Below are 18,620 nucleotides of genomic sequence, written 5' to 3' on the forward strand. Positions count from 1 at the left end.
CTGTGATAAGACTTAAAATATTGCAAGAAGATTTTAGTGTGATAGGAGGAAATGGTTGAACATGATTTCCAAGTTGTTAGCTTATTGTTAGGCGTGATTTTCTTGAAATTGAATTAAATTTTCCACATCTATGAACACAAAGGAAGAAGAAATTTAAAACATGAACTATTCACTCAATTAGCAAGGAATTACATATTTACACATAACCAAAAAATGTTCTACATTTTTTGAATGAATATTATTAAATTTCAAATATTTTTTCAGGCTAAATTTCGCAAATTTTCACATTAAATTTATAGTGATATAAAACCTGGCATCTTGTACAAATATTCCTTTACTATTAAGGAATAAAAATTTGAAAAGCATTACAATACTAAATTGATATAAAATCGAAAGATTTTTTTTTTTTTTTTTAATAAATAAAATACAAGCAAAGATTTATCGTTGACGTAGATGATGCACAATGCTTAATTTCACCATATAATTGTATCCGTTAATTCTTTACCAACTACTGAATTTATCTTCCCTGGAGCGTTTACTTTAATTTCTATTATGCATCTACAATTGATTTGTTTAATGTAGTCTCATTTTCACTAAGCCATCGTATGGTGCAAATGAACACTAAAGATTTAGAGATGCAAAAATTCAAATCCGCATAGTTATATCAATACACAAATTCAAAGGATGTTATTTAAAAAACCTCCCTAGATTTGAAAAATCTAGAAAATATGGGAAATGCAAAGTCATACATATTCTATGCCTTGTGTTTGTATGCATGCACTTAATTATACTCTATTTCAAGTATGAAATTGTAGAAATCGAAGTTATTTTGAGTGCTAATTCTTCAAGTATGCCCATTAGTGCAGTAACAATGATGCCATTAACCATCAAAGAGCTCCACTTAAAGAGCGAGTTGAGAAAAAATCAAAATCACTGGAAAATGCAATAGTTCCCTATATTAACCATTCTTCAAGCTTAGTGGTCAATGATATGCTTTCCATTGGGCGACACTGATGGGATTGGTAAGGTAATCACTAGGTGGATACCTGGTCGAGACTCATACATGATTGATATGTACGGTTGGAAGATTAGTTGAGAGGAATGTTATATTTTCCACCACATTTTATTTGTGTTTCCAAATGTTGAAGTCATACCCTTAAACCCTTTTGCGTCATACCTGCATGATATCCATTTAAAAATAGGTTCCTACCTTCTTCGTAGGGAGGCTATAGTAGCCAATAATTTTTTTGATCTAGACTTACTAAGTGTTTTTTTCTTTGGAACTACATATGATTAATTTGATTCGGAGAATATTTTGCAACCAACCCTGCTCCAACAAACTTGTGCATTAGGTCTTTACTAATAGTGAATATATCAACATACAACAACTGTTTTTATTAGATTTCTCAAAATTTGGGTTGAGAATTTTTTTACTTTGTGGGGTTGATGTGTGGCTTTTGACCTTGAATTCACGGTGAGAATTGTCTTGGTCAAATTTTACATTGAATATCCTAGCTATCATTATTAGCATAACAACTAGATTTGAAATAGAAAAGTACATTAAATATATGAATCCTCGACTTGTCATTACCTTCCATTAATGGTAGATTGCTTAATGCTAAAAGGGAAAACGAGTTTGCATAACACAAAGTGTAAGAGAGAATTTAATATGGGGCTCATTAGTTTTTCCCATAATAATAAAAATGAGAATTTAATATTGGGTTCATTAGTTTAAGAATTTTTTTCTTTTTGGTTATTTTAAAAAATATAATTTTGTAATTTTTAAAATGAAAATAATAATAAAAGTATTAATACAAATTAATAATATATAATTCAGAATTCGTTCACATTAGCTATATTTAAACAAATTATTCAAATCAATATTAATTCAAGTACATAATTATAAAAGAAATTTTTAATGAAAAAAAAGCATAATTATGAGCCTACTATTGATTGAGAGGTATGTTTGTAACCGAAAGCCATATACTTTAGAGAATATAACATAAATATTGGACACTGGGTTGTTTAAACCCACTCTATTAGCATCGAGGTACGATCTTCACATAAATTATATTAATTGCCACCGTATCTCAGAGAAACTATATTGATTGTAACTGTGTTTTACAAAAAGAAAGCCATGTAAGAAATCGTTGTACTTATTACAAGTGCAAAAAATATTCATATTGAAAGAATGAATGTAACATGAGGAAGAATGTTCGTATTTAAATATACGTTCGCGTGTAAATTTCAGTAAGGCCTGCTTGCGATGTAGTTCCCTGGTGGATCATAATTGCAGGTTATGAAAGTATCGCGTGAATTGCATATAATCTTGGCGCAACCAACATGGCGGTGGTTCTCCATACAACCTGAGTGTAGTGAGTGCAATCAGGTCCGGTGCAAATATTCTTGGCATAGTCAAACCATTTCTTCTCATCTATCCACGCAGCCACTGCCTGGGAAGGGGTCCAACCATGGCCGCTTCCCCAGAATATGTTCTCTCCGAAGGGGCTGTCCGAATGTTGTAGGAGGCAGTCGCCCCTTCTCTGTCTTGCATAATTGCGCGCATAATTTGCAAGTTTGCGATCCATTGAACCAACTCCCACCGCATTTCTTGCTTGATTGTGTGGAACCAAAAAGCCATCGATAAACGCGGCAGTAGCGTTCATGTCTGCAGCATTCACCGATGACATTGCCGTCATCATAATGAGAACGAAAATGGAAATGGAAATGTTGCAGTGGCTCTTCAACAACGTGGTTATCCCCATGACTATTGTGAATCGCCAGGGCTGCTGAATTTAGTACTAGTATCCGAATAAAAATACTAACTTCCTTCTGCTTCTTCGCAAATATGTGTATAACTAGCAAGCTATATCTGGAAGATGGTCTTTCTCTCTCTCCAACCACTGTGTATAACTAGCTCAAGCTGTATCGGTATATATAGCCACAGCCACACATGTTATTCATCAGCATTAGCTTTTACTCTAACCGGAAGGAGGACGAAGCTGCAATTTCTATTCCTTTGATCGTAAGGTAACGCTTGACGATTATCAGAGCGTCCACATAACTTCTTAATTTCACATGTTTGTTTGTGTCTTACTCTATGTATTTGAATTTCAAGATACCTCTCTGCAGATTGCTAGGTGCTCGCTTTGTTGATATTGACGATCGATATGCGCAGACAAAAGTTGAAATATGAATACCTGCCCGCGCACGTTATCATTCTCCGCCGGAATATTCAACACCGATATGAAATTAAATAACTTCCACGCACGCCAAAATTCCCGATGTGCATTTTACTTATTAAGTGAAGCTTCAATCAAGTGAAAACAGGCGAACCTTAACATGTGATTCACAAAAATATTTTCTATCAGACGAGCACAACACGTTATTAGTCCCTGCCATCTGGCATTCGGCATGGACTATTGTAATCGATCGGCAGGGACTTAGCATTACTTCTTAGTCGCTGGCGAGGGTTATTCGGTCATTAGTCTAAAGTTTGGAAATGTGTTGTGAGGTGATGTGCCTACATAGCCAAAGTTCTATTGCGCCCGGAACCTTTGCCATCTTATTTGGCCTCTTCCCGAGGCAGAAGAGGCCCGACCATAGCTTAAAACCAATTTAAGTCTGCTGCATTCTCGCTAACTGTCAGACTAATGCCAGCATTAAATCTGAGGCATTTTATGTTCTTATTACATTTGAGGTATCTGAGGAGGCTGAACCGGTTCATATCGTTGTTGCAATGTGTCACTCTGCATGCACAACAGATGCTGTCTTTCTTGCCTCTTTGCTGTGATACATCCCCGCCCACTTTCCCTTGCTGCATAGTTGAGCTTGTATTCTTTTGTGCATCTGGAGCTTTCGTCTTTTCTCTGAGGCTCGCACAATCTCTGCGGTTCTCTCCTGAAACATTCTTTTCTTTCATTGCTCCCCTCTTGTTTTTTATTATACGCAGTGCAGTTTTTTGAACAGAGACTGGAACAATACACACAATTAGAACCACCTGCGTTGAAGCCAGATCCATATTCAAGCGTTAATATAATTAATATATTGCTTCTGTATTGAGTCTAATGGCTTTGAGATTTACAGAAATTCCTGCTGGTGTAGGCCGAAGGCAGGCACCTTTGGATGTAAAGATTGAGGGTATCGGCGCCTTCCGTAGATCTCTTTGCGTCTCAGGGCCGCTGGGTGGTGACCAAGCAAAGTGGGCCGATCGTCGTTCGGTGAAGTCGAAGACGCAGGAGCTTTCGTTTTGTGCGTCTGGAGCTTTCGTTCTGTAAACAAGGTATGCCCTTTTCCAAATCAGAAACTCATAGGTAAGGAAGTTAAACAGGAACTTATTAATGTTTACATTTGACTCTGTTCAGAGACTCAGCAGCCTAATAACGTTGCTTATTAAAAAATCAGGCAAGTGTATGTAAAAGTAAAGTAGGTGCATAGTAAAGAAGTAAGAATTCGATTATTACCAGGGATGCCTCAGATCTTGTCCGCATGGATACGATTCTTTTGGGCATCGTGGCCGTTTCCTCCCCGGAGCCATTGCTGACAGCCTTATCAGGTTTCTCTTTCTGTGACTCCTTCATCGACGAATTAATCATCCCATTCTGAAACTGATCCGACCGCATGCGATTTATCTCCTCTTATTTGAAGGCAGCTGCTGATCACCCATAAATCTAATGTTCTTCCCATACTTTTCCCGAGCTCGTTCATGAGAATAAGAAGGTCGAGAGGAACCATAGAGCGCCCTGGCAGCTTTATCGTAGGCAAGAGCAGCCTCCTCTGCAGTGGCGAAGGTGCCGAGCCAGAGGCGAGCGCCTCTGTTAGGCTCGCGAATTTCAGCAACCCATTTACCCCATGTCCTCTGCCTAACTCCTCTGTAATTGCAGAGCCCATTTTCAGGGCCTCCTTTGCCTTTCATGCATCCTTTTTTGGATCCCTTTGCAGGAATCTTCCTTATCTGCTTCTTGGGAGCACTAAACCCCATGAATATGAAAAAGAAAACCAGAAGCGCGAATTGCCCCGCAGATGCACTCTCGCATTTGTTCAGCTTCTTGTCCGTGGCGCTGCAGGAAGACGGCAAGAATCCCGGGATTACAGCCGTGAGCGTCAGAATAAACATTGCCTGCAGATTGAATTATAATAAACCAAGGGCAATATTTTCCGGATCAGGTTGATTAAGAAAAAACGTTGATGCATTCAAATGAAGGCTGATCGATAAGATACAGACCAGAACATATGAAAAACAACCGATGGTTATCATTCCAAATCGGCCGATGTAGGAGTCTGCCAGAAAGGCGCCGGGCAGAGTTGCGAGGCCCATCGTTCCAGACCAGGCATTCAACATACTGGTAGCTGCCACTTTCTTCATGTTGTATTTGGTAATCAGGTAAACCATCATGTTCGCTTGCACGCCCATTCTGTCTGGGTATCGGGCCGCCCCTCAACTATCAAACCCTAGAGCTAATTTTTTGATATTAAATGCAGTTACCGATTTTACCTATTATGAAAGGCATGGTTTTCAAACCGCCTGGTATTTTGGGCTGTTGACCACGAACGGAAATTATCATTTATTGATGGACTGTCATGCTTGTCATTCCCTGGAGGTCGGCCCAATTTGTCCATTTGCAAAGCTAATTCAACTGCCCTTTTCTCTTCTGCCATTGCCAAGGCTTGCCAAAGATCTGGTATCTATGAAATAAACATATCAATGAACTTAGTTCATGGATCTATAATAATACAGAAACAAATAAATTTGAATAAATGAGTTTTTGTAAATGTAGTTATCCATTCATATCCTTAACTCGTTTGCATGCTCAACTAAATTGCATATTCTGTAAATATTGCAAAATTGAAACAATAAATAGCCTTACCAGGAGCAGTTCGGCTCTGAGATGTTGTGAGCTCCACCCCCAAAAGATAACGAGCTCCTTCCTATTCTTGGGCGAAAGAATTGTATCGTCGGGTTTCTTGCATCTGTATTGGAATAATTAAATATGAAAGGAACGTGAATGGGCGCAAATCGCTAGGTTCATTGCATCTCTATTGGAATATTTAGATATGAAAAGAACGTGAATGGGCGTGATGCAAGTGGGGTGCACTCCTTTTGACGGACTCTATCACGAGAGTAGAGTAGGTTGGAGGATGACGATATGTGTTGGCCACTCAATCAAACAAGAAATGGGGAGATCATGCACTGCCACAGCTGGCTGTTTGGCTACACACGTCGAGGCTTCAGTCGCTCCCACGTGTCTTCTTGAACTTGCTTGCCTCTTGACCCAGCCCAAGCGCTCCTCCTTTTCTTTCTGCCTCTTCATTAGCTAGAGTTAGAAACAAATAGGCCCACTTGGCAGTTAACTTCAATTTTTTATTTTATTTAGTTATATTTTTGGTTATTGTATTTATTTTTTAATTTTCATTCAAATTTTTATTTTTAATTTAAAGAATCTCATAGCCCTGCATGCATGAGACGTGTCTACCTCACCGTCTCTTTAAAAAAATAAATTTTGATTAATCAGTTCCTTCATTCCATTATTTCATTTGCTTCGTTAATCTTTCTCTCTTCCTGTAGGTGAATGAGCCATGTTTGGAGGAGAATTCCATCTCTGCAAAGGAAAACATGTTGAGCCTTTTAGCATCACGACAGTGAATTTCTTTGTTCCATTTGCAGCTTTTGTCCCTGTTCTGCTCTATTGGTAGGGACTTGCTGCATCGTAGCTATACTTCAACACATAGTTTCTGCAACATAAACTGGCATGTTTCTTGTTGACGAGTCTGCAGGGTTGGATCGGTAATCCTGCCCCTGTGCCTCATACTTCACTTTCTGCAGGCCCTGTAGGGCTTAGTTCGGCAACACGTCCAGGTAAGTTGTCTCTGCCTCTGGCTGGGATGCAATCTCATTTCTTCGATTTTATAGCAATGGCATGTTTGTATAGATAGTGATATATGTTTTTTAGTCTTTTTGCTCAGATTTTTGCAAATACTTTGATATGTAGTGATCAAATAGTCTGTAGACATATTTCATTCTTGACCATAGAACCTTAGTAAAACTCTTGTAAAAATCATTTTTTAGCTGCTATGGTGAAGCGTCCGAGGACCCCTCCAGTCAACACCCCACTAGTAGATTACCAGTCTGCAGATTCTGAACATCTCTTGAAAAGATCAAGGCCAGCTGGTCAGCCAGGCGAGGAGGTATTTGAATAGTATTATTTTTGTTTGAACTTTGTCTCATTCTTCAAATTGAAAGTTTAGCTTTTGTTGTCCCATGTTTAATTTGTCAATTTTTGCACTCAGAAGAGTTAATTTAAACTGATTGGTATCTTTGACGCAAATATGAGTACTTGGCTGTATTGTTTTCAACATTCGTAGTTAATTTATTAATAAACTTGTTGCAGGTTAGCTATCATGGGACAAATCATCTTCAGTGCCTGTATTCACAAGATCCCTCCACAACTAGCTCTAGTGAGGCATTAACGGCAGCAATAGCATGAATTATTTCGTGAAGCCCTGGCGATGGGGGACCAATCTCCTAGATTCACAGAAAGTATGCAATGACCAAACTTACCGATTTAACATACAGAACACAATGCTCAAACAGTTACAGTTAAAAGACAGTTTATGGTACTTATGCTACCTATCCCTTATGCTATGTAGCTGGCTGCTATGTAGCTGGCTGGCTTTCTAGCTTTCAGGTTATGGGTCTGGGAGCTACATGGTATGGTTGCATCTTCCAGCATTCTTTTTGCAAGATGAGGATACGGATGGGCTGGACTGCTCCGTAAGTATGTTGTAGAACCTGCACACATGTGGTGGCCAAGCACACTGGTCCAGGTGACCCTGTTCCGGTATAATAAAAATGAAAGGGGATGTCTCGTAACACCTTCTTCTTCATGGCCATGACCTGCAGCTTTTTCTACTATGTATTCCCTGGTTATCTATTCTCAACCCTGACCAGTGTATCGTGGGTGTGCTGGATTTGGCCTCACTCTGTCACAGCACAGCAGATTGGCTAGTTTAAATGACATGCGTTGTTATGGTGCAGGGAAATATGGCAGCGTGTTGTAGCAGCATCCAAAAGCAATCACAGCACAGCAGATTGGCTAGTTTAAATGACATGCGTTGTTATGGTGCAGGGAAATATGGCAGCGTGCTGTAGCAGCATCCAAAAACAATCGGCCTGATATCCATACTAAATTGATGCGCAAATACCCTGACATCCCACAATGGTGGTTCTACACTCTCTTGTTTGGGACTGTTGCTGTTGCCTTTGCACTCTGCGAGGTTTACAAGAAAGAGGTACAATTACAATGGTGGGGGTTACTTTTTGCCTGTGCTCTCGCTTCATTTTTCACTCTTCCCATAAGTATCATCACCGCTACTACTAATCAGGTAAGCACATTGATTTTATTGATTATTTTGTAGAAGGAATTATATATATATATATCTATATATATATATATATATATATATATATATATATATATATATATATATATATATATTCTGGTTATACCACATTCCTAAACGAAATCCATTTCCTGAAGATCTAGTGTCTATATATGTATATATAGGTAAGGTTGGTTTTGGTAAGAAAAAGCCCAGTCAAGGCGTGTTTCAGTCTAAGCAAAGGGTTAGTACCTAAGCTCAGTTTTGAGGGCTATAAATCTAGTGGTTTGATTCATAACATGGCATTTGTTCTAGGATTTGTTGTAATTAAGAGAGTAAGATCTTCCCTGTTGCTTGTGTTTTCCTCTGCTCATGGTGTCTACTGAGTGATTGATTCCTTCTGTTGTGAGTGTAGTACCAGTTACGATAAAGGTAAAGTGAATAAGGCACTTTGTAGTACCAATATGGATGGATATAAAGAGGCTCAGAAGTGATGGTAATGGTATGAGGTCTAAGTGTCAATTTGATCTCCGGGGATACTATTTGATTTTGTCTAGTGGTTTTCTTATAGTAATAGCTTGTTCCTAGCTTTCTATACAGCAGATTGGCTCCGGCATGAATGGCCTCGGACTAGGTGCCTTTGGTTTCGATTGGAGCACCATCGCAGACTTCTTGTTCAGTCCTCTTATTTCTCCATTCTTTGCCATTATGAATGTCATGGTTGGTTATGTCTTCGTAGTATACTTTGCAGTCCCTCTTGCTTATTGGGGCACTAACATGTAGAATGCAAAGGCTTTTCCTATTTTCAGCTCCGATTTGTTCACAGCCCAAGGTCAAAACTATAATATTTCACAGATTGTGAACAATAAATTTGAGCTGGATCTCGCTGCTTACAATCAGAATGGTCAAATACATATGAGCTTGTTTTTTGCTCTGACTTATGGGTTTGGATTTGCAACCATTGCTTCTACAATTACCCATGTCGCTCTATTCTATGGGAAGTAAGTTCTGATTTTTGTATTGACTTGATTTCCATTACTGCTTTCTTGCAAGATCATCAATTATGGATGTTAGTTTAAATGACATGCGTTGTTATGGTGCAGGGAAATATGGCAGCGTGCTGTAGCAGCATCCAAAAACAATCGGCCTGATATCCATACTAAATTGATGCGCAAATACCCTGACATCCCACAATGGTGGTTCTACACTCTCTTATTTGGGACTGTTGCTGTTGCCTTTGCACTCTGCGAGGTTTACAAGAAAGACGTACAATTACAATGGTGGGGTTACTTTTTGCCTTTGCTCTCGCTTCATTTTTCACTCTTCCCATAAGTATCATCACCGCTGCTATAAAATATTGTCAAAACATTCCTTTAAATGAAAAGGGAAGCATTTAATTTTGTATCCCCTTCATGCACATTGCTGGTTACATGACTTAGTGGATTATCAATGCTTCAATTTTTCAGATCAAAATTTGTTACGGCTTTGTTACTTGCATGCCTTGAATCAAGTATTGAGATATGGAAATTCTAACAAGCTGGAGTGAATTCTGTATTGAGCTAATTTATCTTTTGAGCTTCATTTGATGCATCCATTACTAATGATAAGATTGATCATTGAATATTCTTACTGCACATTTTTCCCCTTCATTGTTGCAATGCTATATTAATATAGCGTGAGCACTTATTATTACCAACAGAAACTGCTAATTAATATGGATTCATTAACTCGTCAATTTTTTTTTGGGCATTGGCACTCACTCTTGCTTATCCGTGCCTTTGCAAAGCACTTTGGGTTATAATCTTTTTATGATATCAATGCTTCTTTCGATGCTTAAGTCTCCTTTTTTATTTCCATAGAAAAACAAATCTTTATATTAATGTTTCCAAGATAGAAATCAAATATACATTGAACATTCCTTCTTGGATCGGTTACTTATCATGACCACCTGTTCATATATGAGCAAAAGAGATGCTAAATGTACTTATTACAGTCTTCCTCCAAAAGTCAAAAAGCATTACAGCTTATATTGGAAGCTTATACTAACTTTCAGTACCTTGCATACATTCATAAATTTGTCCTCCATAGTGCTAATATCATCAAAACATTTGTACAAGGATTTCTCAGATTTTGAAATGAGAGAACCTTCTCTGTACTCATGTACAAGTAGAGTACCCTCTTGCATAATAGCTTTTTTCATATCTGCTCGTGTATTGAATTCAAAATAAACATGAGTAAATGGGATAAACTCAAAAGTGGCCTTTACCTCGTTCACTTGTTTCATAACAGCAATTAGGTCCAGATTCCCAGTGCTTCACTGTTGATTTGCCCAATCTATCATAAGTTTTGTGTTTCCAAAGACTTAGAGATGCTGAGCCAGGCAGTTTCTTTCTTGTCAGACTTCAAGCTCGGCCATTAAGATAACTGGAAGAAAAGTTAGATTTTTATTTATCAGATAACTGGAAGAAAAGTTTAATTTTTTTGAGGAGCTGATTCTCCCTGTGTTTTGGCTTTTTTTGAGGAGTTTATTCTTTTTGTGTCAAAATAACTGATGTTAGGTTTTAGCACTGTAGTTTATACTGGTCTAAACTACAGGTTTAAACAAGTATAAACTACAGTGCTAAAACCTATACTTGTTTAGCTTTTAGTTCTTGAGCAATTTGGTGAACTGATAAAAGCATTGTTTGCTACGAGATCTGCTCTATTTGTTTGGCTTTAATGTTTAATCTCAGCATTTCCAGTCACATCCAGGGTCCGGTTTCATCTTAGTAGTACCATTGCTTATCCCTTATTGTATCGTAGCTTGTCTTATGCTATTATACTGCTATACTTTGCTTTGGGTCTGAACAACACATCCATAAACTGGTGAGGAGCAAGTGGGGAACATTGCCCTTTGGCCACCTGCCCCACTGATTGCACAAAACTTCTGGTATACAGAAGCTGCATTTTGCTTCTGAATCTCCTGATCTAGTTCGGAAACTGTCGGCATATAGTGCTGCTATACGAATTCAAAGGCGGCTAGATAGAACTATGTGCTGCATTTTGCTTCTGAATCTCCTGATCTAGTTCGGAAACTGTCGGCATATAGTGCTGCTATACGAATTCAAAGGCGGCTAGATAGAACTATGTGCAGGGACTAGCTGCTTCGCAGCCATCCTTGTTCACATTATTATCTTGTAACACACCGGCATAGGGGAGGTCATTCATGAATATATATATATATATATATATATATATATATATCTATATTTTGCGCAACCTGATTATTACCAATTAGTAAGGCAATATTATTTTCGTTATTTAGGACCCCGTTTCCCCTATGTGTTTTATGTGTTTCATTCCATTAGTAAGGTAACATTTTTTTGAATAATTTTTTCAATAAATATGATTCCCAAAGAATGTAGATAAATATGTGAAGTGTAAAATAATATATTTTCAATGCTTTGTATGTGTATGCATGCACTTAATTATATTCTAGTTTAAGTATGAAATTATAGCGACCAAAGTTTTTTTAGTGCTAATCTTCCAAGTATGCTTATATTGGTGCCGTAACACGTTATGGCTTCCAATTAAGGAGTAAATTGAGCATAAATCAAAATCACTATGAAAATGAGATATTTCCCTATATCAATAATTCTTACAGCTTAGTGGTGGACTTCCATTAGGCTACAATGATGGCATTGGTTATCAAATAACAAGGTAGATACTAATTCAAGGCTCATGCATGATTGAATAGGTGGATGCTAAGTATAGAGTCATAAGTGATTGACATCCATGGTTGGAAGATTAGTAGTGAGGATTGTTGTATTTTCCACCACAGTTTATTTTTCTTTTTGAATGTTGAAGTTTCAATCCTTCATGCTTTGTGGCTGCATGACATGACATCTATTTAACAATGGGTGCTTACTCTCTTTGTAGGAGGACTATTTTGCAACCAACCTTCATGCCTGCATGACATGACATCCATTTAACAATGGTTTCTTACTCTCTTTGTAGGAGGACCATTTTGCAACCAACCAGAGCTGACTAGTGCTGAATATATCATCATACATCAATTGGTTTTATGTGATTTCTCAAAATTGGGGTTAATTGGTGGTTTTTAACCCTTAATTCACGGTTAGAGTTGTTCTAGTCAAGTTTTACATTGAATACCTTAGCTATCAAGATTAGGTATAACGACTACTTTTGAAATCAAAAAGTAAATTAATTATATATGTTCCATTTATATATGGCTAGTCTCGCTTCCATTTCTTGTTGAAAGGGAAAAGTGTGTTTGCAAAACACAATGAATACATGGGCCATTCAAGAAAATATGAAGAGTCTTAATATTTGACACATTAATTTTTCCTATAGTAAACAAAAACCAATGCAATTTAAATTCTTGACATGAGTAATATTCATGGGAACACAATAATCATATTAATTAGCTTTTTTGCTCGTGTGTTATTCTATCCAAAACAAATTTTGATAAAAATAAAAAATAAAAAATTGTTTGATTATTTATATAAAATTTAGTAAACCTTAAAATGAAAATAGTAAAAAAGGTATTTATATAAATTAACTAATTTTATAATTAATAGTGTGTTGACATATGTTATGTTTAGTGAGAATTAATTGAAATTCAAATATATAATTATAATAGAAGAATTTAGTGGATAAACCTCATTAAATAGAGTATTGAAGTAACATGAAGAGTCTTAATTATATTATAGTATTTTTAGACAAGAAACAAATATCATTCAATAAATGATGAAACAATTTGAACTCTTGACATAAGTAATGTTCATCAAGAAGACAATCATCATATCAATTAATTTTACTATTTGTTTGTGTATCTATTCTATTTCAAATAAAATTTCAACAAAAAGATCTAGTTGTGTTATTTTATTTTAATATAATTGAGTTAATTTAAAAAAATTAACTCTATAATTCATAGTATGTGAACAAAATTATGTTAAAAATATAGTTTTCTCCTCTTTTTTTTTTTTTAAATAAAATTCAATCAACTTATAAAAATATTATTGATGAAAATAGCCATATATAATTCATATTATGTTAACATGGGTTATGGTTATTGATTTTATTTTTATTTTTTTGGCTTGACCAATAAAAGATTTGAATCTTGAAGATCATAATTTAAATAATACTTCATAACCACGTCATAGATTTATCAGTGAATCTTTCTTTAAAGTGATATTATCTCAAATATATAAAAATATTAATAAAAGTCTTATTCTCTTTATTAAATGGAAAAATGATTTTATTTTACTTTATTTATTTATATTTAAACACTTCAAAACATATTTATTTATTTAAAATAGAGTAATTTAAATAATTATGAAATCATAATAAAAATATATATGAAACTTGTTATGATAGGTTAAATTTAATGATTAAGATGATTTAAATAAGATATTTTTAAGCGTTTCATTTTTTTTTTTTTGAGTTTTCAAAGTTGTTTGAAAAACGATCTTCAAATTCTGTCATTTTTCTAAAATTTTCAATCTTTTTAGTTTTTTTTTTAAACCCATTCTTTTGCGATAATTTTTAAAATTGCTTTTAAATATTATGCTATTTTGTGTTTAAATTTATGTTAAAGCTAAAACAATAATTTTATAGAGATTATAACTATAATCTCTAAGTGAAGTGACATAACTGCTAAAACAATAATTTTATAGAAATTATAACTATAATCTCTAAGTGAAGTAACCTAACTATCTTGACGTATGGTCATGAATTAAATAATTAAAAAAAGTGTATTCATATGTATTTTATATTTTGGAACTAAGATATCAAATAAACTTAAAAAAATTAAACTAAAAAACATATATTTATTTTACATTTTCAAAATGACATATCGAATAAACTTTTAAATAAAATAAATAAATTAGAGTAATTATAATAAAAATCTGAATAAATATTCAATTCCAATTTTAAGCTATCATAAAAATTGCATTAGAATAAATACCCAATTCCAATTTTAAGCCGATATGAATTGAAATATCAGGAAAATTGTATTAGAATAAATACCCAATTCCAATTTTAAGCCGGTATGAATTGAAATATCAGAAATTGTATTAATGGCAACGGTGTAAAAAGCCAGGTCTTTTAAAGAATAAGAAATAAATAGGTGCAAATAGTGTGAAATTTACTTATCAAAGAATATTTATATTGAGATAATATGAAATGTTTCACTGTACTTGTACGTACATGAACAGAGAATGAATGAATATTGAGAGAAATCGCGATCGTAGCGTTGAAGGTTTGGTGTTCATATCTTATATATTTACAGGATTCCTTTAATTTCATTTCATTTCAGTATGGCCTGGCTGCTACGTAGTTCCCTGGTGGATAATAATTGCACGTTATGAAAGTATCACCTGAGTTGCATATAATCTTGGCGCATCCAACTTTGGCCGTGGTCCTCCATACGACCTGAGTGTAGTGAGTGCAATCAGGTCCAGTGCAAATATTCTTGGCATAGTCAAACCACTTCTTCTCGTCTATCCACGCAGCCACTGCCTGCGAAGGGGTCCAACCATGGCCGCTTCCCCAGAATATGTTCTCCCCGAAGGAGCTGTCGGAATGTTGTAGGAGGCAGTCGCCCCTTCTCTGTCTTGCATAATTGCGTGCATAATTTGCAAGTTTGCGATCCCATTGAAGAGTACCAACTCCCACTGCATTTCTTGCTTGATTGTGTGGGACCAAAAAGCCATCAATAAACGCGGCAGTAGCATTCATGTCTGTAGCAGTCACTGACGACATTCCCATTCCCATCATCATAATGAGAACGAAAATGCAACACATGTTGCAGTGTCTCTTCAACAACGTGGACGAAGCTGCAATTTCTATTCTTTTTTCGGAAGGAGGACGAAGCTGCAATTTCTATTCTTTTGACCGTAAGGTAAGATAACGTTTAATGATTATCAGGAGCGACCACATAACGCTTACTTTCACATGTTTGTTTGTGTCTTACTCTATTTACTCTATGTCAAGATAGATAGCTCTCCACATAACGCTTGCTTTCACATGTTTGTTTGTGTCTTACTCTATTTACTCTATTTCAACATAGATAGCTCTCCAGATTGGTAGGTGCTGACTATGACTATGCGTATGGGTATGCGCAGACACACGCCGAAATATCAATACCTGCCCGCGCACGTTATCATCCTCCGCCGGAATGATATCAATACCGGCCCACGCACGTTCTCATTCTCCGCCAGAGTATTGAACAACCATATCAATTTTAATAACTTCAATGCCAGATTGCCCGATGTTCATTTTCATTACTAAGTAAAACTTCAACCAGTACAAAGCTTAACACGTTATTCACATTAATATACGAAGCTAAGATAATCATGGGGTTATGCTATAGAAGGTAAGTTCCAATAAATTAACTTGACAGTAAAATGAACTGTTATTGTGTGTAAAAATCAAGATACATATCTTCAGAGTCCGAGATTGTTTTTCGTGTTTCGTGTTTCACCAGGTGTACAGATTGGGACGTTTTTGCTCTCTTGACATTGACTATCAGTATTGGCAGACACATGCTGAAATATGAATACCTGGCCGCGTACCTCATCATCCTCCGCCACGTTATTGAACAACAATGCCCGATATTCAATTTCAGTAAAGCTTCGACCAAACAAAAACTAACCAACCTAGACATGTTGTTCACATTAATATTTTCAAAATTAGGGGTAAAAAAATGGGGAGGTAAGATATTGAAAGTGAGTTCATGTTTAAAGCTCTCTAGCTAGGTAGTGAATACAAGACACACTAACCAGTTATTATGAGTGAGGAAAATTTGACAATGAAGGGTGGCGATTTAAAGTATACCAAATCTCAATTGTTTCTCAAGACTCCTCAAGATCGATGTATTTCTAGAGTGATCCTTTCTCTGTCACCCTATTACATTCGAATTACACTAGAAGGCGTTACTCTCTTAGTGGTTTTGTTGATTAAATGTAGCCCACTCGTTAGGAGCATGGTGTATTCTTAGAGTATTCAAATTATTAGAACGCTTGTAGTAGGGAAATCCATAATGTCAGAGCCTAAAGTCCCATAATCAATCTGTAAAAACTGCACTTAGACGAGGCAAATGTTACACTCATTCGATAAGGCGCACTCTTCCTATCGTCAGGGAAAAGTGATACAGAAGGAACCCGTTCAATTGCAATGCTCGAAGTAAGGAAAGCCATAATCTCAAAGCGTAAAGTCCCATAATCAAGTTGCAAAAATGCACTTAGAAGAGGCAAAGGCCACACTCATTCTTCAAGGCATGCCTCTTCCTACCTCCGGGGAAAACAATAGAGAGGGAAACCATTCAGGTGCAACAATGTTTTCGATAGATTTTAGCTTTAGAAATGCGGGGCAGTGTGGAAGAGGAGGCTAATTTGGTAATGAAAAATTACCAACAAACCTCCTCTGAGTATATAAGGGTGTAATTCGAAATGTGGGTAGAGGATTCCCACTTCTCTAGGTCATGGGACACTAAGGCTTTCAGAGACATGTTTTACTAATTCACTAAAACCTTGGTTTCCATGATGATGGAAAAAGAGAAATAGAAAGAAGCCGAATTTATTGATAGGTGTGTCATCTTTAGGTCACAAATTTGTCGTTTAGATGGTAGAGAATAAGAAATCGAAAGAACCCAAATTTAATCTTTCCATGGTTGCCTTTGGGATGAGTGAGTTTATGTAGAGAAAGTGAGTAAATAATAGGAAAAAAATGATCTTAAAGAACCCTTAGCCACTCAAAGGACTAATTATAATCCAAATATGGCAGGATATGAACTCGAAAAACAATAACTAAACAAAGACAAAGAAGCAAAGACCTCACATCAACCATGCTCCTCCTAACCTCCCTTACGTTCGCATAAGACAGAGAAGTAAAGACCTCACATCAACCATGCTTCTCCTAACCTCCGTTATGTTCCCATTTCTATTAATCCTTGACATGTTCGCTAGGCTTTGTAGGATACTAGATTCTCTCTTTATAGTGTGGATAACCTCAATCTAATAATGCCTATGCGTGATATCACAATTAGAGACTGTCACAATTTATGTACTCAACTAAATGATACTATCTAAGCATTGAACTCAAAATGAACGCTAATTAATAGCATGCTTGTCACAAATAGCATAACTGGATAGATAGTTGGATCATGCTAGTCCAATACAAATTAAAGCGATGGAGAGGTGGCAAACAAGTGGCATTCCAAAAAAAATTTAATTTTTAAAATCAAATATTTTAGTTTGACATTTCTTATTAAAACAAGATAAAAATAGTTACATCTCTCTACTTAATCAATAGAAAATTAAAAATATTGAATTTGATAATTTTGAATATGTACTTTTATTTTTAAAAATGAGATCAATAAAATAAAATGAACAGTTTTTTTAGAGTTTATACAATTAAAAAATCAATTATTTAATAAAGGGTAGTAAATTACCTAGTGTCTAATTTGTAATGAAAATGTCAAAAGAAATTGATTAATAATTAAAAATGACATTTAAAATCACATTTTTTAAACAATCTCCTTATGTAAATTTTAATGAAAATATATCTCATTCATAATTAAAAATCACATATCCAATTGTTCAATGAAAATATATTTGATTGAGTATTAGAATTCACATTAATAAATGTTTATTTACCATCAAATGTTTTTGTATATATGAAATTGAAAACTATTTTGAGAACTCTAATTTTGATCAAAATTAATAAAGGGAAAACTAACACACTTATATAAACATTTATTTGTTTGTTGTTAAAACTTATAAAATACAACATTATATATATATATATATATATATATATATATATATATATATTCATTATCCCATGGAATAAAATATTTGAATGTTAAATACTTATAATTTTATTTAAAATGTTGAGATTTTCAATTTGCATTAATATTGTTAATCATTATCAATATCCACATTTATTTAATTATAACATCTAAATTTATCGAAATGGTCAAATTCTGAATATGTTAACCGTATTCTCAGAGTTTTTTGAATATGTTAACTGTATTCTCAGAGTTTGGCCTTTTCTGTTAGAAGTCATTATCATTTTGCTTTGGGCCTTCCAGTTTGGAAACATTGTTACAAGTGGAGTTTACTTTGATCTATGCTTTCTTACAAAACTCTGTCAAAAACCAAATATCATTATCTTTGTCATCAAAAGTTTTTTTATCAGCCTACCATCCTTTGAGCTAGATAGCCATGTGATCACAA

The 18,620-nt window shown here is 35.4% G+C and overlaps 2 protein-coding genes, 1 long non-coding RNA gene and 2 pseudogenes across 3 annotated transcripts; 1 reads left to right on the forward strand and 4 right to left on the reverse strand.

The window, feature by feature from the left end:
* Positions 1-2,297: 2,297 nt before the first annotated feature.
* LOC149190649 (pathogenesis-related protein PR-1-like) lies at positions 2,298-2,765 on the reverse strand. Its single transcript, XM_089410570.1, has one exon. The coding sequence runs from the start codon at positions 2,763-2,765 to the stop codon at positions 2,298-2,300; it is 468 nt and encodes a 155-aa protein (XP_089266696.1).
* Positions 2,766-4,493: 1,728 nt separating this feature from the next.
* LOC149190650 (uncharacterized) lies at positions 4,494-5,406 on the reverse strand. The gene is made up of 2 exons (XM_089413433.1): positions 5,225-5,406; positions 4,494-5,119 (listed from the first exon to the last, which is right to left on the reverse strand). Exons 1-2 carry the CDS (start codon positions 5,393-5,395, stop codon positions 4,628-4,630), a joined length of 663 nt encoding a protein of 220 aa, XP_089269559.1. The 5' UTR covers positions 5,396-5,406; the 3' UTR covers positions 4,494-4,627.
* A 236-nt stretch (positions 5,407-5,642) lies between these two features.
* On the reverse strand, positions 5,643-5,953 carry LOC149190651 (uncharacterized). Its single transcript, XR_016256514.1, has 2 exons — positions 5,868-5,953; positions 5,643-5,685 (listed from the first exon to the last, which is right to left on the reverse strand). It is a non-coding gene; the product is annotated as an uncharacterized LOC149190651 (long non-coding RNA).
* A 1,906-nt stretch (positions 5,954-7,859) lies between these two features.
* Positions 7,860-9,776, forward strand: LOC149190652 (oligopeptide transporter 4 pseudogene; annotated as a pseudogene).
* Positions 9,777-14,655: 4,879 nt separating this feature from the next.
* LOC149190653 (pathogenesis-related protein PR-1 pseudogene) lies at positions 14,656-15,136 on the reverse strand (annotated as a pseudogene).
* Positions 15,137-18,620: the final 3,484 nt, after the last annotated feature.

The sequence above is a fragment of the Pinus tabuliformis genome, chromosome 3_1 (genome assembly GCF_031772625.1).
Source record: "Pinus tabuliformis cultivar Carrire ecotype Pingquan chromosome 3_1, CPIR1, whole genome shotgun sequence".
Lineage (NCBI taxonomy): Eukaryota > Viridiplantae > Streptophyta > Pinopsida > Pinales > Pinaceae > Pinus > Pinus tabuliformis.